This window comes from Centruroides sculpturatus, unplaced genomic scaffold (genome assembly GCF_000671375.1).
Source record: "Centruroides sculpturatus isolate CEXI.00-Female unplaced genomic scaffold, Cexi_2.0 scaffold560, whole genome shotgun sequence".
Taxonomy (NCBI): domain Eukaryota; kingdom Metazoa; phylum Arthropoda; class Arachnida; order Scorpiones; family Buthidae; genus Centruroides; species Centruroides sculpturatus.
The window spans coordinates 55,124-81,756 of record NW_019384914.1 but is presented as its reverse complement, the minus strand read 5'-3'; the positions used below and the strand labels follow the sequence as shown (position 1 = coordinate 81,756).

The following is a 26,633-nucleotide window of genomic DNA, read 5'->3' as shown; positions in this document are numbered from 1 at the left end:
CGAATATCGTAAACAACAGTTCACAAATGCATATATAGAAATATTTTTTGAAGGGGAAAATGGTCTTCACAATTTGAAATCGATCGAACACGCTGTGCTCGAATGCTCGTGTAAACGCGCGCCATCTATCGTAGGATATATATACTATGGCAAAAACCTTCGCCGGACTATATTAAACAACTTCCCAAAGTTTCACGGCAATCGGATAAACGGTGTAGTAATGCATGAAGGACAGACACACACACACATACATTCATTTTTATACATATAGATAACAGAAATATCCGGCGAAAAACAATGATTTAATAACTGACGAACGTCGCTTTCGGGTTTTTGTCATTACGAGTAGTTTTGAGATTGCATTTATAAAATACGACGACAAAGATTAAGATTATTAGATTCTTTCCAATTACATTACGTTATAATATTTGCTTTATATAAGTACTAAGGGTTTATCGCACCCGGTCACCTTTCTTTAATAGTATAGAGGAATAAATAATTTTTAATTTAAAATGTCGCTCGGTGCGACAAACTCTTACTTAAGATATATAAACCAAATACTATAATGGAACGAGCGTTAAAACCAAAGCCGTATAAAACGTTGGCAGTGCCGGCCCGAGGCAAGTTTTAGGATGGAGCGAGATCCTATTGTGGCGCCCCCCTCGGTTCCCCCTAATTTATACCCTTTAATTTTCTTTACCACTGAGGCGCCCCTAGGACTTAGCGGCTGCTCCGTTCGCCCTACGGTAGAGCCGGCTCCGAAACTTGGTTATTTTAGCCTACCGTCGTCACGTTTATCGCCGTACTCGGACGTTAACACGCGGCGCAATTTCGTCGGTCGGTCGAAAATAAGCTCTAACAAAACGTTCCATTGACGGTCGTAATCTAATTTTGGAAAAACGCACCAAATATTCGCAACCTCGAAAACAACTTAAAACATATTTTGCGCATTTTCCTATTCCGATGCCACCGTACCGGTGGGTCAGACCAAAAGTAGTCGACGACGATTATCGATATTTGATACGTTCCAAAGATCCGATACGACTTATTTAAATAAAAAACGCCAGAATAGTCTCTTTTACGCCATTCCGTACAAGAACTGGCGAAATCGGGTGGAAAAAGCGCGTAATAAAGGAAAGCTCCGAATCTCGTGGCGTAAGAATAGCGGATGCAGATTACACGGTTCCGAACGAAGCGACGTCGATAGGAAAAATAAACATCGGCACCTACTTGGCGCCTACGGCCCAACGTTACAACATCGGGGCGATGGATTTACCAGTTACTAAGGACAGGCGAAATCGGGAGGGCGGGGTGCCCGGGTTTCCCGGTAAAAGTAGTAAAATTGGTTACGTCGACGCCTAGCGGAATGAGTTCCGAAAAGACTAGGTAAAGCCGGTCCCTATTTAGGCGTTACTAAGGCCAAGAAAACCCGGAAACCCACCACCGACTACCGGTATTCGGCGATTTTTATCCACCGGGTTACCGGAAGGTACCGGTCGGGCCGAAATTTGAAAAACATCGTAGACCTATAAATCTCCCCGTCGTCCTTTCTTAATCTCGATAGACGAAAGCCGAAACCGGACACGTATCGTAAGAGAAACCGTATACGAACTTCCGATTTTTACCGGAAGTCGCGTTAATTCCACGAAAAACGTTTTCCCGGAAAGGAGTTAGATAGAAAACCGATACGACTCTATGGCTAACGGCGGGAGTACGACGTACGGGGGCAAATCACCGCTCCGCGCGCTATATGGTTGCGGCAGTAATTAAGCGAATATAATACGAGAACAAAAACAAACGAGGTGTAAAATATTTGGCCGAGAAAAAACTTGTGACAATTCGGACGACGGAAATTTCCACCGTCGTCCGAATTGTCACAAGTTTTTGCATTCATTTTCCAACAAACGTATCTACCGGAATAAGGGCGGAAGGAGTCGGTCGACCGAACGCCGGTACTTTAAAGTTTTAAATACCGTATTTACTCGCGCCATCTTAAAGATCAAAACCAAGAAAATTAGACAGAATTGTAATTTTATTTCGTTTCGTGGCCAGTAAAATATCGAGCAGCGTAAATGCCCGCAAAAACTACCGCCATCTTAAACTTTAAGGAAAAATCGACGTCGATTACGTTTACGAGTTTTCGGCCGGAAATGGATTAAAACTTATATCGGGCTGGCGTGTGATTTTCCTATCGCTATTCGTCTTTATCCCCGATAAAATAGGAACGGCGAAACTAGATGGACACCGTTTTCCTAGTACTATTGGCCAAATCCTAATACCTTTCCTTTCTATACTTTTTACTTGGGCAGTAAATAGACGTTTTTATCGCTTCCTCGTTCGAGCGCGGCAATTAACTTTAATTTCTTATCGCAGCTACTTAAAAGCGCCGTACAAAAACGTCGCTTTCGTTCGATCGTAATAGCGTTCTGGCCATATATCGATTTATCTCCAACCAATTTTCTACCTTACGCCTAACGCTATATATATTTTAATAAATTATAAATTTATATATTATTTATAAGTATATATTTAAATAATATATAATATATGCGTAGATTGGGCAGTTTACGGCCGAAGGGTCGGTTCCGCCACTTCGGACGTAAGTCGAGGAGAAACCGTAGATCGTTTCGACTTAACGCGTCGATTCCGCACCTAAGTATGTCGTATTATCGATTTTTTGTTATCTGGCGCTGGTTTTAGTACGTTTTTTAGAAAGGCTGGGAACAACCCCGGGCGGCACGCGCTTCTCCTTTTGGGAACGAACAAATAACGTTTCCTAGAAGCCTGACATGGAGAAACTGTTTAACTGCGGACTAGAATCGTCACCGGACAAGTCGTTTCTTTTTTCTTTCGATATCCAGGCGATTCCTTTCGCGGTGTAATCGAATTTAAATAATTTGCTAGAAATTTGAACAATATCGAGTACTTTAGACGACTTTATACCAGATAAAACGTCTTTTCTCGACTACGGTATTTCGGCCAGCGTTTCAAAATCCGGGCATTTCCCGGCCCCTACTAAATTTTCTCCGGTGGTAAACCGACGAAACGAAATGCCGCGACTACCCACCGAATTTTGATGCGCTTCGAAGGCGGCCTACGAAAACCTATTTCGGATAAACCCGGTAACGGCCTATTCTTCCGTTCTATTCGCCGGTTTTTACCCCCGCCAGTCTTAAGTGAAACCGGAATTTGGCCTAATACTTAAGTCGGAAATAAAGTTTGACCCGGGCGGTTTTATTTCCGACGGAAGCGTCTTTCCCTACTATTAAACGTGGCAATTTGGAAATTCCGGGACGTTAATTACATTAGAAGATGGCGGATAATGACGTTAACCGGTTAATTTTGAAATATCCGATTATTAAATCTTTCCTACCGGCGTTTTATAATTAAATAATTAGGCTATAACTGTAGGTTTCTTCTTATCGCTACACGTTAGTAAAATATTTAAAAAATCTTTTACGCTGTAAAAACTACTTCTCCCATTGTCGAATTTATTGGGGATCTTATCGTCGTTTAAAAGCTTTTCGTTCCGTTACGGAAAACGGGATTTACGTAAACTTTCGAACACTCGGCGCCAGTACTGTATTCTAAATCTTTTCCGGTTTAACATGGCGTTCCTAACACAGTTTTATAATAATAATAAAATCGAGTCAATCTAATACTCCTTTAGCCTTCAGCTCCGTTGGCGTAAATGAATCCTTTTTGTTTTTGTTATCCATTTTCGAGCCCGCGCCGAGTACACTGCGTATCCGATGTTCGTCCTCGCGCAGTCCGTGTTCTTTTTCCTAAGTTCGTCCTTTAACTAGAATACAACTTCTCTTTTTTGCGTTTGTTCTCCCGTTGCCGTCGTTATTTTTCTTTCCTAAAATCCTCTCTATGTTCCTTTAACCTAAGTCTAAGCTTCTTGTCATACGGAACATTTATTTCTTTAGTTTCTTCTATCGGTACTATGTAAATTCCAGCCGTCTTCTAACTGCCTCTTCTCTTTCTCGTCTCTTAACTTACCGACTGTGGTATTTGCTTTCGAAACAACTATTTTCGTAATCAAACAATACGGCCGGATATTTAGCCAGCTATACGATAATAAGGCTAAAAAACTGTATATAGAAGGTGGACTAAAGTTAGGCCATTAAATTGCCATCTCGTACGAAATTTAATTATCAGAAATCAATTAATTTAGAATATTCCGAAAGAAAAATCGATTCGGAGTGGGACTCAAACCTACAACCGGTGCTAACTGTACGGATGTATTGCCGATTACGCTACTCGGACCTATATAAACTGTGGTCGAAAAGAAACTGGACTGTTCCCGCTGTTCGGGGATAGCACCGAGGATCGCTGCCTTACTTATTCCAGCATCGATCTGCCAACTGGTGTCGAGATTTTTAAACCCAACAGTTCGCTACGTGTGATTTTGTCAAGTCTTATTAATGTCGTTACAAAATCACGTGTAGCGAGCTGTATTACAGCCAACGTTAAATTTGGGAAATCTACCGAAGAGATCTGTCGTATGCTTCGGAGGCCTAAGGTAAACGACAACTAAGTGATGGGCGAGACAACAATCTTCGAGACTAAAGAAGGCCAGGCAAATAGAGAAATAGAGTACAACGATCTTTTTTTTCAATTACAAAGCGATTGTGTACTAAAAATTTATTCTTCCCAGTCACACAGCGAATTCGGACTTTTACTGCCATGTTTCCAGACGAGAACGTTTGTCATTAAAGACCAGAACTGTGACCCGACCGAACCTGGCTCCTTCGTAATAACAACACTCTCCTACGTAGAGCCTTCAATATGCAATATGCAATCATTTTCGGCAAAAGAAACGACACGACAGTCTTCCCCCAACCTTCACCTAGCCGGATTTAGCCCTTTGTAACTTCTTTTTGACACGCGGAATGAAATCCGGAGTTCAAAGGGTAGGTGGCATTTTGATACGGTCTGAATCGTAACAACTGCTACAGAATTTGACACGACGACTTCCAAGGAACATTTAAAGTCTGGCAACAGTCGGGGTTGCCGTTTAAGTTCGGAGGCAATTTCTTTTTGACTGCAGTTCTTCTAAGTGAATTGGTCTGGACGAAGATCCGAATAGCGTAATTGGCAATGCATCTGCACGATAAGCAGACATCGAGGGTTCGCGTTCTCTCCAAATTCATCTTTTCTTCCAAAATACTCTAAACAATTTCTTTAATTTTAATTGTTAAATTTAATATAAGATAACATTTTACATGAAATCTCACAAAAGCAGGGTTTTAGCTGTATTGATGGAAACATTGCTTTATCACATATGGTGATAACAGTGTCATCCAAGATATTCAATTTTCTTAACTTATCCAATATATCCTTGGGACCAGTTACAGTATACAGATGTTTAACACCCACATTAACAATGTAATTGATAAGTTTCCTATCCATATTAATTTTGGATGATATAGAACTAACTCCAGGGACCTGGTGGTGAAAATAAGAGTACAAGTATAACATCGAAAAGAAGATGGCTAACATGGCACTGGCCAAGTAAGCAATAGATGATGACATCCAGATCAACTTTGATGAAGTGAGATTCCTACATCACACTTTGGAGCCTGAATGTTTGAAACATTTGGAGGCCCTGGAAATACACAGGGCAATTAAAAAAGGAAATGCTATAAATTATAAGGAAAATGATACTTTTTATAGCATGGTGAGCATACATTCAGCTTCCCTAAGACTTCTCATAATCTGTATCAAATTCTGACAGAAAATTCACACAACAACTATGAAATAAGAGGTAATATTTCATTGTTAATTAAAAATTTGGTTTCATAAACAATGTGACATGACTATTGCATGTCAATATTTAAATTTTTATTGTATTCAATCAATTCAAAAAGTGTTCTGGTGTTCTGTACAGTTTTCATTCTGCATTACATGATGATGTTCATTTTATATGAATGAAATGTTGGTGATAGTAAAGTGTAGTATTTCTTAACTAGTTTTTCATATTTATGTATTTATATCTAACTTCATCTTCTATGAAATTCTGTTAATTTCATTAGAAACATGAACAGGAAAAACTCTCACTATCCATTTATCAATAATTTTATCAGTAATTAGGTACCATTTCTAAAAGTATAAAAGTTTAAATAAATGTATAGTTATATTTTTCTTTCTGATGTAATAGTAAATGTCTAAATTAATTATAAATGTTAATAATTAGTTCTATTCTTGATTTGATNATTCATCTTTTCTTCCAAAATACTCTAAACAATTTCTTTAATTTTAATTGTTAAATTTAATATAAGATAACAACTTAAACATCTAATTTTTCTCAATTAACATAATATCTATAATTATTTAGCCTTATTATAACCCGTTAAAAATCAAGTGGCGTCATTTGATTATTAATATACGAGTATGTCTGACTCGATTTTATAGATACTGTAGTTATAATAATAATATTCTTTCTTCTCCAATTTTTCTATTTGCATAGTAGATCATCATTATCCTCTGTTCTTTTTATTCTTTTCTCACATCTGCATCGCCACCATCTTTTCTGATTACAATACTAGACAGCGAAGAGAAAAATTAACATAGGAAGAATTGTACAAATGGAAAAATAACAGGAATTGTAGAACAAGCATTAAAAAGAGAAAGTAGTGGGGAGAGATGCATAGATAAAATACGAATTTACAGAAAAAGGCCATCGAGTGCATAGTGATTAACATCAGATATGTGGATTACGTAACACCGGCTCGAAAGTGGTAACAAAAACATTCGGGTGGTGCAAAAGGACAGGTTGGTGTTTATGAAGATTACATTGATTCACTCGTTCTTATTATTTAAATGTTTTTTAAATAAAATTCTGAAACAAGAAATTGGATTATCTGCTCGAGACGAATGTTTGACGAAAAAATTATTTACTTATGTTGGAAATATTTAACAAAAAACATCTATCTACTGTTTGAAAATACTTCTATTAATTCTACCCGTGGGGATGGGTCAACGGGCTTTAATTAAAGTACTTGGAAAGTAATGTAAATCTATACTACTATACAACGAGACAAATATTTTTCGTTTGTTCCAACTAATCGCGAAAACTACCGAACCAATCGTTACCAAATTTTAACTGTAGCATCTTTACGATCCTCGGAATGTTTACCAATAATCAAACCTACAGATTTTTCATTAATTAAATAAAACTGCAAAGAATTTCTCTCTCTCTCTCTTCGCTAGATGGCGACACACGAATTAGTACTTCCTGTCAAGACATTATCTATAAGAAAAGTGTATTATTGAAGTTTACTATTATATTTGAAGAACTGACATTAAATTATAATTAGTTAATTAACAAATTCTTCCAGGCCTTAAAAAATGACGTCATCACGCTAGATGGCGGTACGTGTACGTATGGCGGGTTTTCGAATCGTTACGTATTGCGTCGGTGATTGGCGCGAACGAAGATTATGCCAAATCCTTGGCGCAAAACACTCCCAAAGTGCTTTCATTTACGACACTCTTAGACTATTCATCATCGGCTAATATTGGGTCTATAGATAAAGTGCTCCGAAGTCGAAGAATGAATGGCGGAGGAACTTTTTCTATCGCATCTTGACACTAAACATTTTTTAAAGCGCAATAGGGTGTTCCAAATGAAAGTTGTGGGATGCTTTTCACACGGAAAACTCTATGTCGCGTGCTCACGCGTTAGTAGCAGCAAATCTGTTCGTTTGTTCTCCCGATGATAAAACACAAAATGTCGTACATCGGGAGGTTATTCAATAAGTTTATCTAAAAAATATTCCACACCTTTAATAGGAATATAATGAATCTGTAACACAATTCTCCGCGGATATACTCTTTAGGCAAGTAAATAAATATTTCCCGTCAACGACGGGTAACGCAGCGAGTATCTCAATAAAACAAAAAATATAAAAGTAATAGACTTAATTCTTAAAATAAATTAGATACGATATTAAGATCATTTTTTTTCGCTTATGAATTTAAAAGTAATTAGTTCTATAAAGAAAATAAAAGTCTTTTTATGTACTTACCTTTATTATTATATACATCTAAATAATTAGGTGCAGAAAATATGGTTATCAAAGAAGGAAAACCTGTTGTTTGACTTTTTCTATACATGCGATACCTATAAGAAACAAATTCAAATTGAACTTCCAGTTAAGTTAATCCAGTATTATTCAATTAAAAACTATAAATATCCATACAGTAATCATTTAGAAACTCACTGGCACTGATAACAATAAATCCCATCGATGACATTAAGCGAGATAATTAAATAAGACTTTAATTAATAGGCTATACATCTTAGTATTACAGATACGTCAAATAAATTGTAAAATTTATAATTTGAAGATTTATTAATTAACAGTAACTTAATTCATACAGTATTGTTTTGTCTACTGTTTTTTGCAGTACCATCTTTAACACGGCTGGCGTGGAGCCAAGGGAAAAATCAAAAATGCTAGTCCTTCTTTCCACCATTATTTACTGGAGATTTTTGGTTCTACGAGGTGTTTTACTACTGTACGGTGTTGGATAATATTTTAGTGTGGTAAATCTATCGGCAAATTTAGCAGAATCAATTTTGAGAAATATCGAATTTAATATTTTTTCGACCCTTCTCGTAACCCGTTTTCTGCTCCTATACATTAGGTATGTAGATAATGTTCTTTTACGATGGGAAGGGATCGCTGACAAATTATCACAATTTACATAGATATATTTTGTCTTCTATTCATTTTACTAAAGAAAAATGAAATAGGACAAAAAGATTAATTTCCTGGATCTATTAATTTGTAGATTATTATATGAACCTTACTTCATTACAAGAAGGTTAAAGTACAGTACTAGAATAAACTGAAGCTAGTAGAATTTAACAAATTGATTAAATAGCTTAGTACAGGATAACACAAAAATAAACATTTTTTGAAAACGTAATAAATGAATTATATCTTTCCAAGATTTAAATCTTGTCCAATACTTTTTCCTATTTGTTTCAAATTTGATGCAGTAAAAGAACACGTGTTTCCAAGTTTCACACGTTTGCAAACTACGTTACTGCAAATTCTCCCAGGGTCTATTATTAGTCTACCGTTATACGTCAAAATATAATTTTGACCGTAAAATTAATCGCTTTACACGATAAATTATGTCCATAAACAAATAATCCTCAACATATAAATTGTTTTAAAAATACGATATACATGTAATTGGAAATGCTCGTTCTTTCCCAACAATGACCGATCTTCTTGTATGCTCTGTTCGCAACGCACTTTTATAATTAACGTTTAATAACTTTCAATCAAATGAGGATCTTGGGACAACCACAGAAATGAGAAAACGTGTCGATCTAACAGATTTTTCAATATAAATCCAGATCGCACAATATTCAACTTACTTGCACCTTTAACTGCTGCGTAATACAATTCACAATTAGAAATAAAACATTTTATTAACCCCTTCCGGGTTCTTCCTCGGGAAAAAACGAGCTGGATCTTCTAAAACGAATACGAACACAAATTTTTGAACTTTATCGAACCATGTAAATTTCAAAGGTCCAGTTTCCTCCGTGTATCCGTTCGTGTGCTGTGTTTACAAATGTTCTAAATCACAATTCAGAATTTTTTAAATAAAAATGCACAATGTTCGAGATCGTATAATCATAACTTATGATTAATGTTCCGGCGGCATCCGTAAATAATTTTATAACGTTAACTTTCATTGTGTAGTACAGACTGCCAGGCCAATGAACGATATATTTCGTTCCTCGAATTAATGCAGGAGGATGTCTTGTATGCTTTACACATCGTCCCTCTCGCATGTGGCCATATTATCGGCTGTTGACCTCTGGAATAAGAACTGTTGTCAACAATTTTCCTCTTACCGACCCAACCAGCAAGCTTCAGGTCCTTAAAACTCCTCTACTAGGTATTTAGCAACACGCGATCTATTGTGAACTCTCTCTCTCACGCGCATCTAATTTATTCGCAACTACAGATTCCTAATTGACTCGATAGTCTTATCTTATTAGTCTTATGTGTAAAAATCCTATGAACAAATAAATGGGTATTTGTTTCGTATAACTTGTCTCTGAATGCATTACTTCTGCCACAGTCTCATAGTCCTCTTGAATCTGATCGCCTACACACACGTCTGTCGTGAAACCAAAGTCAAACAAACAAACAAAAAAAGTAAATAAACAGGTTGATTCCAGGCACAAAACGTTGCAATTACCAAAGTCCTTACTAAACACAAGTGCATGGATCAACCACGAAAAACATTTCTCAGTAGCTTATTTACCTATTTGGTTGAGTTTTCAATTTCTGGATGACACCAAGAGGTTTACATTAACACAACAATTGTACATAATAAGACTCACTGAAATGTCATATGGATAGTTTATCGTGGTTCAATGATAAACTAATACACAAAATCTTGATTTTTAGCTGAATCGGTGTAACTCAAAACTTTTTAACTCAAAGTCCAAATTCCCCGCATGAATTTGAGTTAACCTCCATTTGGGCTCCATTGTATATATCAGGGTCAGCAACCTACAGCACCATGCCAGACTAGCACACCAGATCATTTTCAGTTGCACGCTGATTGAATTAAAATATTAAAACAAACAAATAAATAAATAAATAAAATATGTTAAAAATTATCATTATAAAATGATATTGAAATCACAATGAAAGCGTTTGTATCAGCTACATTTTGTGTATGTAATGTGCATGCGTTCATGCTCCGCATTCTTATCTATGTCTACCGAGGCCAGAAGTCGGCATATTCTGCATATCTCGATCTGGACAGTTTGCCTATTCCCACATGCTTGTTATTAATAAGTAATATACCACCCTAGAATGGTTCATAAAAGACAAAATGTTAACGTTTGATATTTTCAAGACATTTGGACTGAAGAATATGGATTTTTACAACAAAAGGATCGTGCTGTTTGTGCTTTATGTTAAGAAAGTGTCGTGTGTCCTACTTCAAGTGTACAAAGACATTATCAAAGCAAACACCGTTCTGCTGATAAGAAAATTGAATATGTATTATAAAACCTTCCACTCTTTTTCTAGCAATTTCCTTAATCGAACTAACATCTTCGGCTACATTTAATGGCCTTCCCCAGGTTCTGCAATATTGGAACGTCAGATATTCGAAAATTTATTTTCGTTCTTACAACGTCATTGTTTTTACAAAAAATTTCTTTCAAATTACAATCATTAAATATACACGGAAATAGATAAAATTAATAAATGTAAAGGAATAACAAATTACAAAAAATGACTATTGTCGATAGGATTAAAATATTTATAAATTCGTAAGATTGCCATGTCACATATTGCTTGAGATAGATGGGTTAGTCCAGTTCCTTTAGGGGGTTGTCAATGAGTGATTGCCAAGCTGTAGGTAGCAAGTCTGCTGTTAATGCAATTTTCTTTGAGTGATTTTGCAAAGATTTCCAGTGCTTCTATTGTTCTTAGCTTGCTGTTATCGAGTATTGGTATTATAATCTTAGCTTCTTCCCATTTAGCTGTTATACCTGACTCGCTTGCATATTGGGCTAGCGTGGTACTAAACTTCTTACTCTGCATATCATATTTATGCTCTGCTATCCTTTTTGCTAACGACCTGTTGGTTGAGCCTATGTATGTTAACTTTCTGTTCCTATTAAATCTGTTATCGTCCAGCGGTACCGAGTATACTCTGGGTTTTCTGGTTTCGCTACATTTATCTTTGGTATTAGCAAGAAGTTTATATACAGTATACAAACTTCTAATAAACTATATAAAAGTTTATATATTGCACCCATATTTTCTTTTCTTATTAAACCTGACTTAATTGATTTAAAAACAGTCTCATTTGATTTATCTCTTTTTGAGTGAATGGACACTGATAATTTTGAAATGGGACTTATAGAATTAATATCAAAATTGTGGAAAACAAAATTTGTCAAACTGTGGAAAACTCTTGAAAGTGACTGCTTGGAAAAGTCGGAGTTCATTTTCAATTGTTGGATAGCTTTATCTGAAAAATTTAATTGTTTGAAGAAAATTGCATGTGCTCAACTGTCAGCGTTCGGTTCAACTTACCTCTGTGAACAAATTTTTCATATATGAGAAGTATTTTGAATTCACATAGAAGTTGTCTAACACTTGAACATTCGAAAGCCTGCATGAAGCTAAAAGTGACAAATTACACACCTAATATTGAGAAATTGTGCAAAGAAATGCAGGGACAAGGCTCACATTAATCAATTAATAGCTGTAACTAATAAAGAAAATGATTAATAACAGAATTTTTGATAACTTGTTTGTATTCAAACTATGTACTGTACAATGTTTTATTACAATAAAAATGTAATTTTTAATTTTGTTTTTTAACACCTAAATGACTAAGTTATTATACGTTAAGAAGAATTATAACATCTAAAGAAATATCAAGATGCAGTAAGATTAGAATATATAAAACTATTATAAGACCGGTAATCATGTATGGTTCCGAAACTTGGACACTGACAAGAAAACTTGAACAGTTGAGAAGATTTGAAAGGAAAATTCTGAGAAGAATATATGGACCAGTACAGGATAGAGGAGAGTGGAGAATTAGAAATAATAAAGAACTCGACGATTTATATGAAAATCCTGATATTGTAACAGAAATTAAAAGAGGGAGATTTTGTTGGATTGGGCATTTAGAATGGATAGATCCCGAGAAAACAGTGTATCGGATGTACAGAGAAAGACCATAGGGAAGAAGACCGAGAGAGAGAGACCAAAAAAGAGATGGGAAGAGGATGTGGAGGATGATTTGAGAATGATGGGTGTGAGTTGTTAGAAAGGGAAAGCCCAAGATAGAGAGGAATGGGTGAAAATCCTAGATGAGACCAAGGTCCTTTAGGGACTATGAGTGCCAAAGACAGAGAGAGAGAGAAAACACCTAAATGACTGATTTCCATCATTACTGGGAAACAAAATATTATAAAAATAAACTAAAATGTATAAAATATTTTCTTTGATGTACAAATAAACACACAAAACAATTGTAATAAATTGCACAAACCTGCTCTATTCAATGAACTAGAATTCTGAAAGTTCTAATTTCTAACAAAATATGAGTAGAACAAAAATTTCAAAATAAAACGTCAAAACAAAATTCGTAGAATCATGTCGGCACGCGATACAAGTTTGTAAAAATCATTTAGCACAACACCCCCAAAGCATTGCCAACCCCTGGTATATATTATCCTACCAACAGTATGCAAACTATGGGTCTAGATTCCAAAGGGACCAGAATAAATATTTTAAAAGCAATAAAATATTAATATGATAAAACAGAAAAAAAGGGGAATGTCTAAGACTCACACTACGACAATACCGAATATTTAGAATTATTAAAAATATACTGAAAATATAATTGAGGTCATATCAAATTTGTCTAAAAAAAGAGTTTGCTGGTAGTAAAATTTACATAGAATTGATCTTTATAATTAATTAGATAAAGTAATTTTTAAACTTACCCAGCATCTTGAGCTTCATGTGCCCTAATTATTGATAATAAGTTATTTTGTTGAAGAAAATCACAACAAGCTGCATAGCTATAAAATAAAATTTAAATTGATTTAAAAAACTGAAAGAGATAGCCTGTAAAATCAAAACAACTCTCACTTTTCCAGCAAAAGCATTTACAGAACAAACGTTTTTGGTTCATTTTATAAATCTGCCTCAAATTTCAAACTGCAAAATTCCAAATTGGAATGTTTCAAACATTTCATGATGCCATTTATAAAATTTTATTTTAAAATATTGTAAGCTTGTATACATAAAATTAAAACAATCTGTAAACCCCTTTGCTGGAAAAGTGTGAATGGTTTTCATTTTATAAAACATTATTAAATTTATACAATCCATAATAATAATAATAATAATAACTCTCCCGTGGTCACCACCTGGTCGTGGTGGGAGAGCCCAGTAGTTTTACAGATCCATAAGGCAATGCAGGCTGGAGCACAAGCTCCTGGTAGGGACACTCATGCCAGTAAGGTCTATGGGGAGAAATGAAGCTAAGANGCAAGTCGTTTATTAAGAAAACCCGAATTAAATTATAGCACGACAGAAAAAGAATGTCTAGCTACAGTATGGGCTGTACGATACTTTAAGCCTTATTTGTATGGCCGAAAATTTACTATAATTACAGATCATCGACCACTCAGATGGTTAATTAATAGTAAGGACTCAACTACAAACTCTAGATTGGCTAGATGGATTATCTTCCTCCAAGAGTTCGACTTCGAGGTTATTCATAAAGCTGGAAACGCGCATCTCAACGCAGACGCATTAAGTCGCATTCCTATTAGACAAATAAACAAAGTAGAACCAATTTTTACGACGGTGCAGATAGGTAAACTACAACAACGAGATGTGCGATGGAAATCTGTTATCCAAGCGATAAAGGATGGAAACACCTCAGGAAAATATAACAATTTAGAACTGGACGAATTTTATTTAAACGAAGAAGACGTTTTGTGTCATAAAGGAGTAAATAGACAACGAACAAATTTGTGGGAACAAATAGTTATACCTGCTAGTCTGAAGGAATACATTATGTATACCTTTCATGACAATCCAATTGCCGGACACTTAGGAGAGATGAAGATGCAAGGCAAAATAGAAAAACTGTTTTATTGGCCAGAAATGAGAAAGGAGATAAAGAGTTATTGTCAAAGTTGTCAGAGTTGTGCGAAACACCGAAGACAAGGTCGAAAAACGCAAGCAGAGTTGCAGTTGTTTTCACCCTTGACTTATTTATTTGAACGAACAGCGATGGATATCGTAGGACCTTTACCCACTACAACAAATGGAAATAAATATATTTTAGTTTTTGTCGACCACTTTAGTCGATATGCAGAAGCAATTCCATTGCCAGAAATTAGCAGTAAAACAATTGCAAAAGCCTTTGTTACAAATATTATACTACGACATTCGACCCCAACACAGCTATTGACTGATAGAGGACCAAATTTAGTCTCCAAAATGTTCAAAGAAGTGTGTGACTTGCTTCAAATCAAAAGATTACTTACAACCGCTTATCACCCGGNCTTTCAGGTAGACAAAGTTCTTATATGAAAAACTGATTTATTTTGCTGCAGTTTTAACATTTTAAAAATTTCAATTAAGTACACCATTCTTCTATTATAAAAAGTTGATTTTTTAAAAATATGTAATAAAGTCATTTACAGTTCAGAAAATATTAAATTAAAAATCAATTATACATATTTTTAATCACTTTCAACATGCATTTCCATACTACTTATACACTAGAGTCTCGAAAACTCGGCACTCGATAACCCGGCAATCTGGATAACTTGGCCACATCCTGGCAGGGCAAAAAAACCCCTAGTTAATTTTCATTATAGACAGCTTTATGCCTCATAAAGTATTTTTCTGAGGTCTGTCTTATCAGGTAAATTATTGTACACTGTGTATTCATTAATTTTCATTTTCATGTAGTAAAGGCTCTACGCCTTCATAAAGTACATACGTTTCCTTTGTTTAAGGGTATTTGGGCAGTTTATTCTCTGTTGTATTCTCAAGCAAACAATACATACAAGTACAGCACAGTATTTTCTGAGGAAACACTTGTACTTATTCTTTTTTAACCCCATTCCCGATAACCCGGCATTTTCACAAACTCGGCCACCCTTCGGTCCACATTAGGCCTAGTTTTTGGACTCTACTGTACCACTTATTTTTTCTTTATCATAAAGCAAAATCTGGTTTTTTTATTTGGAACTTTTATTTATTTACTTTCAGAGATCTCTATAAAATAAAAATATTATTTTTCTTTTATATAGGTCTCTGATATTATACTTTATAAATATCATATTTAAGACAAGCGTTATCTTCAGACTGTGCACTTACCATCAGAGGACATTGTCTATAACTTTCATCTTGCAGATACACTGTTTATAACAATAAATATGGTATTTGAATTATTAATTTAATATTTAGGAATGTAGCCAAAAATTTCTGATTGTGGATCATCCACATTGCTGATGGCTTGCATAGACTTAGCATAGCTGGGTAGGTCGAAACATGATAATCCACAATCACTAGTAACACATTATTGTGCAAAGCTGTATAGCAGCTTTTTGCATGTTATATGCCAGTGGTAATCTATACATAACAATGCTAAATTAAAAAAAAAGACAAAACTAAATACTTGTTCTTGTTCAATTCTGTTTTACCTTGTAGCTGTTCATTTAGCCTAGTATTTCAGTCTGTTTCATACAGTGATTAACTGCTTGTCACATTCTTTTTATTACACAGTTTACTTTTAAATTTGAGTGGGAAGTGGCAGAAGAACATTATTGTGAAAGAAGCCATCCCTTGCAAGTATATCCCTGAACATTAAATGAAAATTAAATTCTATCTTCATGTAAGGTAATCTAATTACATATGGTGGATGTCATGCCAACAATTATTCTAACTTGAGAAAAATTCACAAAAGAAACTTTAAGGAATGTTTTATTTTCCTGCAAGCACTTTCTATGTAGTAATGCTCATCATCCTAGGCAGTAATAGTGTGGTGGTTCGTTACGGGACAGGTATACAATTCTGCGAACGAAAAGTTACAAACAAAAGAAAGGTACAAAATTCAATTATCACACAGAAACTTTACTTTAGGAATCCCAACTTAACAACTTTATGCCTCTTTTATACAGAAAAAAAAGGAACAGGCTTGTCCTCCACTGTCAGCAGGCTTCGTACACGTGACAACAAAAAAATACTTATATAACTAACTTATATCTATCTTATAACTAATGGAAGAAATAACAACGTAGGACAGATAAATATGGAAACAAAAGGTAGGGAGAATAGAAATACCCGGGATTTCTTTTGGTATGTATATACACTGTTCGAAGTATGGCGCCTCTTTGCTATCTTTTTCCCCAAGGTCTGTTCTGCTCTTTTCGATGTCGAAGAATTCTGCTCGTTCCTTGGACTCTTCGTTGTCCTCACGGTCCTTTTCTTTTATTATCGTCTTTTTTTCTTGCTTGCCGGTTCAGGTCACGAGCACTCCTTTCTCGATCTGCTCTCTTCGGAGTCTCTCTCCAGAATGCCTTATTTCTGACCGGTCTTTTCCCATGGCCCCACTCCCTCTCTTGTTCTTATTTTCTTAGAAGAAGTAATCCTACCCCAGGGGCAAAAGGGGTAGATCAGAAGGTCTTAGAAGAGACAAAGAAACAGGAAGGAGGGATAGGATTAATTCAAAAAATATATATATATACAATATTATGGCTGATGGTCACAATAGAATAGAACAGATTTCAAATGGAATTTTGAAGTTGAAATGATAACGACATTAGCCATTTGGAACATAACATAACATAACTTTAAGAATAAGAAAGTTTAAAACATTAACTTGAAAAATGTGTAACCTTGATGTGCATGCACCTTAATATACAGAGAACGCAGTAAACACATTAGTCATTTGGAACGTAACACGACAACTTTAAGCATAAGAAAACTTAAAACATTAAATTAAAAATCGTGTAACATCGACACACATGAATCTTAATTTGCAGAGAAGGTAGGGGGTAAATACGGAGCTAATGTTGATGTTTTAACTGTTTGTATCAACTAATCCAGGTCAGAGCTATACACCCATTATATAGGCATGACCACTAGAATGCTGGCCAACTGCATATCTGAGCACCATTGTTCTGTTGTAGTGGGGAATTATGATACAATACTACCCATACAGCAATATCACACCCACTTTGGAATTGGGTAGCGATGCTCAAGGCCTGGTGTACATTTGGGAGGTCCTCTTTACCACACTGCTGTCTCCTTGCAACGAAAGAGAGGATCATTTTGGATAGTCAAGATGTAATTGTTTGTGCTCTCCAATTTTTTTGACATTTTTGGTGAAGTTTTTGGTTTTTGGTATACGTTTTCGTGCAGGATACCATTGCATCTGGCAAGTCACCCCAAGTAATTTGGAGGCAATTTGTGTTTATATAAATTAATTAGGGGTGTAATTAAGGTTTTAATTTTTGGCCAAGTCTAGTAAGCAGGGGTTAAATTCTCAGGGGGCAGCACTGGGGGTTTTAAGTAGGGTGGGATAATATACTAGTTTTATAAGTGGGGTAGCAGTAGGTTAATTACTAGCTGAGTTACAGAGGTTCAAAATTCATCCTATCTCTTAACATGGGATTTTCAAATTTTTCCATTGTTAACGTTTTTCCAACGATCATTAACGGTCCTAACAAACATCGTAATGGTCCCAATGGTTGTTTATAGTTTTTCTGTTGTACTTGGTCTCGGTTTTTCAATGGTTATAGATTTTTTTTCCATTGTTGCAACTAACTTTCTGGTTTTCATTGTTATAACAAACTTTTATTTTTCCCATTGTTATTGGCTTTTTTAATGCTTCTTCTATATTTTATCATGATTTCTGTGCATTTTAATGCATATATTTAGTGACCATTTGGGTTTACTTTGGCTAACTGGCTTTTGCAATATTAGGGGTCATCAGTTAGGTTAATGGGGTGTCCTGGCCACCCTGGTCCTTGGCTTTGGCTCACGCTTAGTATAAGTTTTCTTGTATTTTGGGGTAAGTTTGCTTATGTTTTTGTGTATTTCAGGGTTACTGTCTGGTTGAATGGATCCTAAAGGTGACAATAACATTGGGGATAGTGGTTCAACAGCAAAAGTGCAATTGGAACCTTGAAGATCAGGTTCTGAAGGAAGCCTCTGCTCTATTAGAAAGAATTATGGAAATCTGTCCAGTTTCTGCAAGGAATGCTCCAAACACTAAAGATAGAAGCAAAATCCAGGATGCAATTTCAAAACATCATGGATGTATGCACCAACTCTATGGCATCCTGAGGGAATTTATAAACCAAAAGATCGACTCTAGACCTACATTGGTCACACAAGCAATACAAAGCTATGCTGAGCGTAACATTGTAAAGGTTCCAAGAAATCCCAGTGTCACCACAAGAAATATTACTAAAACAATCATGGAGAAAATAAACAAGGAAGGGACAGGAAAACAGGTGGCTTTACTACTGTACACACAACAGATGACAGAGGGAATATCCATGGACATGAAGGTGGTCACTCAGTTACTGAAAGAAAGAATAGAGCCAAACAAACTAGGCATAAGAGTCCATTCCATTGGGGAGTGAGCAGTGATGGGATATGTATCAAGGTTGCCTTGTGCAAGGACAGGGACAAATTAAATGTGCCATTGAGAAAATCCCAGAACTGGCAACCAAAGTCAGAACAAAGGTTGCAGAGGGAAGGCATCTGTAGGTCATACTGATCAACGTACTGAATTGCATAGAGGAAGAAACTATTACAGAAATACTTTACAAGCAAAACCAGATTTGGCCAGAGACAAGTTTAGATGATTTTCAACAAAAGTGTAAACTCATCACATCCCTGAGAAAGGGCAACGTTAAAGATGGTTGTAGGCATGTGATATTGGGAGTGACTCCCTTTATCAGGAAAATTCTGGTTTCGAACAAACATGTAGCTCTGACTTCGGGCAGCGTCAAGATGGATGATTTTGTTCACATAGCAAAATGTTTTAAGTGCAGTGGGTAAAACCATTTCATACAGGAGTGACAGAATCTACAGCGGTGTAGCCACTGCATGGGAGAATACTGCTATGCCGAGTGCAACTATAAAGACAAGGGGCCATCATGCGTGAATTGCTAAGAGGCTAATAAAAACCTGCAAGGTGGTAAGAGATATGATCAAAGTCACAACGCCTTTCAGGCAAGGTGCCCGGTTTTACAGAAAATAAAAACAGCTGTAATCATGCAAAAAAATTAAGGGGACTAAAGCAAATAGCAGACCTAATACTGACCCTACCACATAACCATCCTGCAGTCATCATCAGTTCAACCAACAAACATATAATGGCCATAACCTTACTATAGTCAACTTGCAAAAGTGCAAGGCCACTACGTCATATTTACTAACCAAAATCCAGCAGAAGAAAATTGATATCATTATAATACAAGAGCCATATACCCTTCAAGACAAACCAGCACTACTGGGGAATTATAGAATCAGATACCTCAAATAAAGGTTAAACCTTAACTGCTGTGGTCATAGCAAATTGTAACATCAACACCCAGATCATACCAAGTTATAGTAACCGGCACCAATGTATCATCCAAATTGAGGTTGGAGACTTACAATGTTACATTATTTCTGTCTATTTTCCCCCTCCAAGGTTATTGAGTCTCCCTTGGATAACCTTGCTGAGATGGTTAGACAAATCTGGTTTGCTCCCATCGAGGACCCCAGGGACTGGGCAGTGTGGGAGTTTTTGGAAGAACAGCATCTGTACTTATTGAACACCAGTGGCCTCCCTACATACTTTTTGACAACCAGGGAAAGCTGGGTTGATGTTTGCTTTGCCAGCAGCTCTCTCTTAGGCGACATTGACACTTGTTACACCATTGACCAGGTCACGGGGATGCCCACCATTACATCAGAGCAGAAATTGTACATACTATTCAGTCTGCTAATGTGACTGAGAAGAAGAGAACAAACTGGGAGCTTTATGAGGTCATTATTCAAGAAACTTGGAAACCAAGACCATTCATAGATCTCAAAACTAAGGACGACTTAAACATNATGTAGGAGATTATGATACGTTCAAAAAGATAATGATTAAGAGGTTTGGACAGATCCCTTATACACTTAGACTTAATAAATTTTATGCATGTGTACAGAAAAGGGACGAAGATGTACAGACGTACGCGATGCGATTGCAATCACTAGCCACGGAAATTGAAATAGAACAGGTAGGTGCCAATGCAACTGAAACAGCCATAATTCGGAGAGTTCAAGACCGAGAACTTGATGAGAGGTTGAAAGCTCAATTTTTATATGGACTAGAAGTAAAAATAAGGCAGAGAACCATGTCGCGTGAACCAACCTCGTTCAATGAAGCGTTACAAGCAGCAATCAGTGAGGAGATGATAGAAAAGGTCACAGCCCACCCACGCGGAGTGATGCGTACGGTCAAGGAGGCTTCCGATCCACCAACGGACTCTCGGGATAACTGGGAAAAATTAACTACCGCAATCGATGAACTCAAAGTACGAATGGACGGAATGACGAAAAATTTGGCTTTAAATAACGGAAATAAACGTAGCTATGAGCGCGATAGACGAGATTTTGAACCGAACGCGAATTTCCGGCGAAGCGAACGGCGTCCGACATCACCTGGTCGTCAAGCAAATAGGCCATCTGCTCCGCTTAATCAAAGTCAGAATTTTCCTCCACGACAGAGGACTGACAGGAACGAACGGCCGTCCCAACCAAGAAATAACTGCCCAAACAGGCGAAGAAGAGAAATGGATCAAAATAGAGTTCGTTTTAGTCGTCCAGAACCAGAAGAAAACCGAAACCGATGGAGAGGTAATGTTAGGAGCGTAGAGGGTCGACGAATTCGATATAAACACCGAAAAAACTATACTCTCCCTTATTATACAAAGAAAGAGAGACTCAGACCGTATCCCGAACTTTATCGCCAAACAAACAAAGTTCAACGGTGCCGAAAACTGCCATATTCACCTATAGGAGTAAACAAAAATATGCCGATGCATAGTGAAGCGACGTTTTCGTGTTATATAGAGGGGATTCCCGCCACCATACAAGTAGACACAGGAGCAAAGGTGTCACTTCTATCTAAAACATTTGCGGAGAAAATAAGAGAAGAAGTCGATATCAATTATAATAAATATACGGATCTACGAAGCGCAACCGGACATCGTATAAAAACGTACGGTATTATGAATCCCATTTTCCAGATCGGGGACTTGCGATTTCCATTTGCATGTTGTCTCGTGGATGCAGACGTCACATATCCATGTGACGGTATAATCGGTAGGGACGTGATCTTAGAAAAGGGATGTCTCCTAGACTTTCGAAATGGGATGATGACTATTCCCCCTCGAACTATAGTACCTTTCCTTGATAAAGATAGGTTTACAAGCAACAGCGAGAATGAATTAATTTCCCCGGAAGGAAAGATACGCGCGACAAAACAAAACAACCGAAAGAGAAACAGATCAGTAGGTCAACCCACAGAGGCAGTTCCCCCTCTCTGTAACGGGACCCAAAACAAAAAGCGTCCAAAGTTACGGTCAGATAAGGCGACAGAAGAAAGCGAAGTTATTTTAATAGAAACATGTAGATTACCTCCCAGGGCTGAAAGTATAGTTACTGCCAAAATTGCGGGAGCTAATAGAAATATTAGGATAGGAGTAATAGAAACTGTTCCGTTAGAACAGGAAGGAGTTTCGGGAGTTGATCTTTTAGTTTCTCCCAATAAAAAGGGACAAGTTCCCGTCAGACTCTGTAATACTATTCATAAAACAGTTAAATTAAATAAGGGCACAAAAGTAGGTGCATTTCTAGAAGCTGTCGAAGAAGACACAGCTCCTAAAAATATTAAGAAAGGAGCGACAGCTGAATTATCCAAAAAGGAGTTTAGTCAACTTTTCGATTGGACAGGAATTAATACAAACGAAAAGAAAGCACTAGAGACATTATTATATAAGTATAGACATGTTTTTGCGCTTAATGATTACGATTTAGGGTATTGCGATATATTGTAACATGAGATTAACACTGGTGATGCAGCGCCCATATACTCCCCACCATATAGAATCCCTTATGCGCAGAGGCAGCAGCTGAATGAAATAATTGATGGATTGTTAGAACACAACATCATAGAGCACTCGACTTCCCCTTGGAGTTCGGCTGCTTTGTTAGTAAAGAAGAAATGTGGGGGCCAAAGACTCGTTGTGGACTATAGGAAGTTAAATAAGATAACTAAGGTCGATCCATATCCACTTCCTTTAGTGCAGGAGTCTCTTAGTTTAATGGGAGAAGCGAAATATTTCTCCACCATGGATACACTTTTGGGTTACTGGCAATTAAGCGTAGGTGATAAAGAGAAGACTGCCTTTTCTACCCCTGATGGACATTATCAGTGGAATAGAATGCCTATGGGTCTTTGTACCTCAGCTGCGGTTTTTGCGAGAACGATGGACTTCGTTTTACATGGACTTAAAGGTAAAACATGCCTAGTTTACATGGATGATATTCTAACGTTCAGTCCAGACTTTTCCAGTCACCTCCAACGCTTAGAACAAGTATTTAAGCGACTAGCTAATGCAGGTATTAAGTTAAAACCAAAAAAATGTCACTTTTTACAACACCAAATAAAATTTTTAGGCCACGAAATCTCCGCGGAAGGCATAAAACCAGATCCAGACAAAATCCAATGCGTTCTAGATTTTCCCAAACCTATAAATGAGCGAGAGATCAGAGCTTTCTTAGGACTGACAGGTTACTATAGGAGACACGTAGACTCATATGCAAAAATTGCCAAGCCTCTCACAGATCTGTTAAAAAAGGATTCAACCTTCGAATGGGGTCAGAAGCAACAAGAAAGTTTCGACGAATTAAAGAGAATTATCACTTCTGCTCCTCTATTAAAATCACCAGACTTTTCGAAACCGTTTATATTGGCAACTGATGCATCGAATTCAGCTCTAGGGGCAGTGTTATCACAAGAGGAAAACGGAAGGGAAAAACCGATCGCTTACGCAAGTCGTTTATTAAGAAAACCCGAATTAAATTATAGCACGACAGAAAAAGAATGTCTAGCTACAGTATGGGCTGTACGATACTTTAAGCCTTATTTGTATGGCCGAAAATTTACTATAATTACAGATCATCGACCACTCAGATGGTTAATTAATAGTAAGGACTCAACTACAAACTCTAGATTGGCTAGATGGATTATCTTCCTCCAAGAGTTCGACTTCGAGGTTATTCATAAAGCTGGAAACGCGCATCTCAACGCAGACGCATTAAGTCGCATTCCAATTAGACAAATAAACGAAGTAGAACCAATTTTTACGACGGTGCAGATAGGTAAACTACAACAACGAGATGTGCGATGGAAATCTGTTATCCAAGCGATAAAAGATGGAAACACCTCAGGAAAATATAACAATTTAGAACTGGACGAATTTTATTTAAACGAAGAAGACGTTTTGTGTCATAAAGGAGTAAATAGACAACGAACAAATTTGTGGGAACAAATAGTTATACCTGCTAGTCTGAAGGAATACATTATGTATACCTTTCATGACAATCCAATTGCCGGACACTTAGGAGAGATGAAGATGCAAGGCAAAATAGAAAAACTGTTTTATTGGCCAGAAATGAAAAAGGAGATAAAAAGTTATTGTCAAAGTTGTCAGAGTTGTGCGAAACACCGAAGACAAGGTCGAAAAACGCAAGCAGAGTTGCAGTTGTTTTCACCCTTGACTTATTTATTTGAACGAACAGCGATGGATATCGTAGGACCTTTACCCACTACAACAAATGGAAATAAATATATTTTAGTTTTTGTCGACCACTTTAGTCGATATGCAGAAGCAATTCCATTGCCAGAAATTAGCAGTAAAACAATTGCAAAAGCCTTTGTTACAAATATTATACTAAGACATTCAACCCCAACACAGCTATTGACTGATAGAGGACCAAATTTAGTCTCCAAAATGTTTAAAGAAGTATGTGACTTGCTTCAAATTAAAAGATTACTTACAACCGCTTATCACCCAGCATGTAACGGAGTCGTCGAAAGATTCAATAAAACTCTTATCGATATCTTATCTCATTATGTAGCTAAAGATCAAAGAGACTGGGACGAGTGGATCCCTTATGCCCTGTTTGCATATAATACTGCGACACACGCATCTACTAACGAAAGTCCGTTCTATCTCTTGTACGGAAGAGACCCTTCTTATCCCTTTCAAATGGTTTCCAGTCCCGCCACGATCTCTTATGATGTAGAGGATAACTACGCATCAGAATTGCGACAGAGAATGATGAACGCTCACCAAACGGCCCAAGATTGTGCCGAACAAGCGGCGAAAGAAAGGCAAGAAAGACAGCGAAAACAAAATAAGCCACCACACTATAGATTAGGGGATAGAGTTTTATTAAAAGAAGTTGTAGTACCACAAGGTATAAAAAGAAAGTTAGCACCGAGATGGACAGGTCCATACCGAATAATAGAAGTATTCAGTCCTGTCAATTTCCAGATTGAAGATCTGAAGACCAAAAGAAAGTTACGAGTGCATGCTGACCGATTAAAACCCTCTATCGCCAGAGAGGAGTTTAAAATTAGCGACGAAATAACCGTCGACTCAATGGACAATTTAATAAAAGACGGAATAGCCGCAACAACAGATGAGGAAACAACCCCGGTTGACCCTTGGGACGAATTTATTTTAAACTCCATCCCAACTCCACAACCGGAAGAACAGACGGAACAGGAAAGAGAGGACGAAAGGGAGTTTGACCCAGATACGGCCGACGAAAACGCTGAGGAGGGCAATGCACCGGAAGTAGCGCCTCCATACGCACTTAGGAGTCAAGGTCGTATCCCGGACCAACCGTGGGTAATGCCCCGACCAAATCGGAATCGTAATCCGAGACGTATTACTCCCACCACAAGCCGTCCGTCTTCCCCTTAAACTTTTAATGTATTAAACTTCTTTCCACTTGTACATAATTCTAATTTAAGCTAATTTTTCAGACCACTTCGTCGTTGGAAGAAAATAAATAAATAAATAAAAATAAAAATAAAAATTTTTAAACACGGTAATGCCGAGATCAATATGTACAAAGATCATCTTTTTATTTCATCTATTCGGCCTTAATCTGCTGAAACCTCCCGACGAAAGGTTCGAATTTAAAAAAGGAACTGTTTTCATTCACCAAGGCAACTTTTTAATGACGTCCAGTCATTGGACTTTGGTCAATGATGTCAACTTCGAACACTTCGAGCGTCAGATACGTTTCTTGAACCATTCTCTTTCATATTTAGAAAGTATGATTCTACAACGGGAGCAGCAAATTAACATAAGAGAAAAGGATAAATCAAGATGGATTTTACCTACCAACGGGTTCGACATGTTAAAATCATCCTTTTACAGCTACAAGGAGGAATATAGTGAACTAAAAGCTCTAGTAACTATTAATGCAACAAATAAAAAGAAGAGAGGACTAATAGATTTTGGAGGTAAGGCTCTGAAGTTTCTCTTTGGTACTGCTACCACAGAGGATATAGAAAATTTAAACGCCGAAATCACCCAATTAAAACGAGTTAAGGAAGGCGTTGTTCATCTGCTTCGATCACAAGCAACATTGCTGAACGATACTTTTAAGATTAGTAAGGCAAATAGGCAACAGATAAACGTACTAGTGCGAAGACAGGAATCTTTTGATGAATTAATGCGGATATACAGGTATAATTTAGCATTCGAAGTAGTAATCAGAACGATAGAATTCTCTATTCAAGAATTCCATCTGCAACTAGCAGAAATTCGAGAAGCCATAGATATATTAGAACAAGGGAGATTAAGTTCTTATTTTATAACCCGGGCGGTGATGTTACACACGCTCCGAGAAATACAATTACAACTTCCGGAAGGATATGCAATGATCGAACCGATCAACGCAGATACACTTTTCAAATACTACCAATGGATTACCACCATTGCTGTA

General features: G+C 36.8%; 1 protein-coding gene across 1 annotated transcript in view; it reads right to left on the bottom strand.

The window, feature by feature from the left end:
- LOC111631710 (serine/threonine-protein phosphatase 2B catalytic subunit 3-like) overlaps nucleotides 1–26,633 on the bottom strand; it is a 91,508-nt gene that overhangs the window by 10,915 nt on the left and 53,960 nt on the right. Inside the window, exons 6-7 of the mRNA XM_023376016.1 lie at nucleotides 13,529–13,606; nucleotides 8,037–8,131 (exon numbers count right to left, since the gene is read on the bottom strand). Of these exons, the coding sequence (XP_023231784.1) occupies nucleotides 8,037–8,131; nucleotides 13,529–13,606 (173 nt within the window). The remainder of the gene's footprint in view (nucleotides 1–8,036; nucleotides 8,132–13,528; nucleotides 13,607–26,633) is intronic.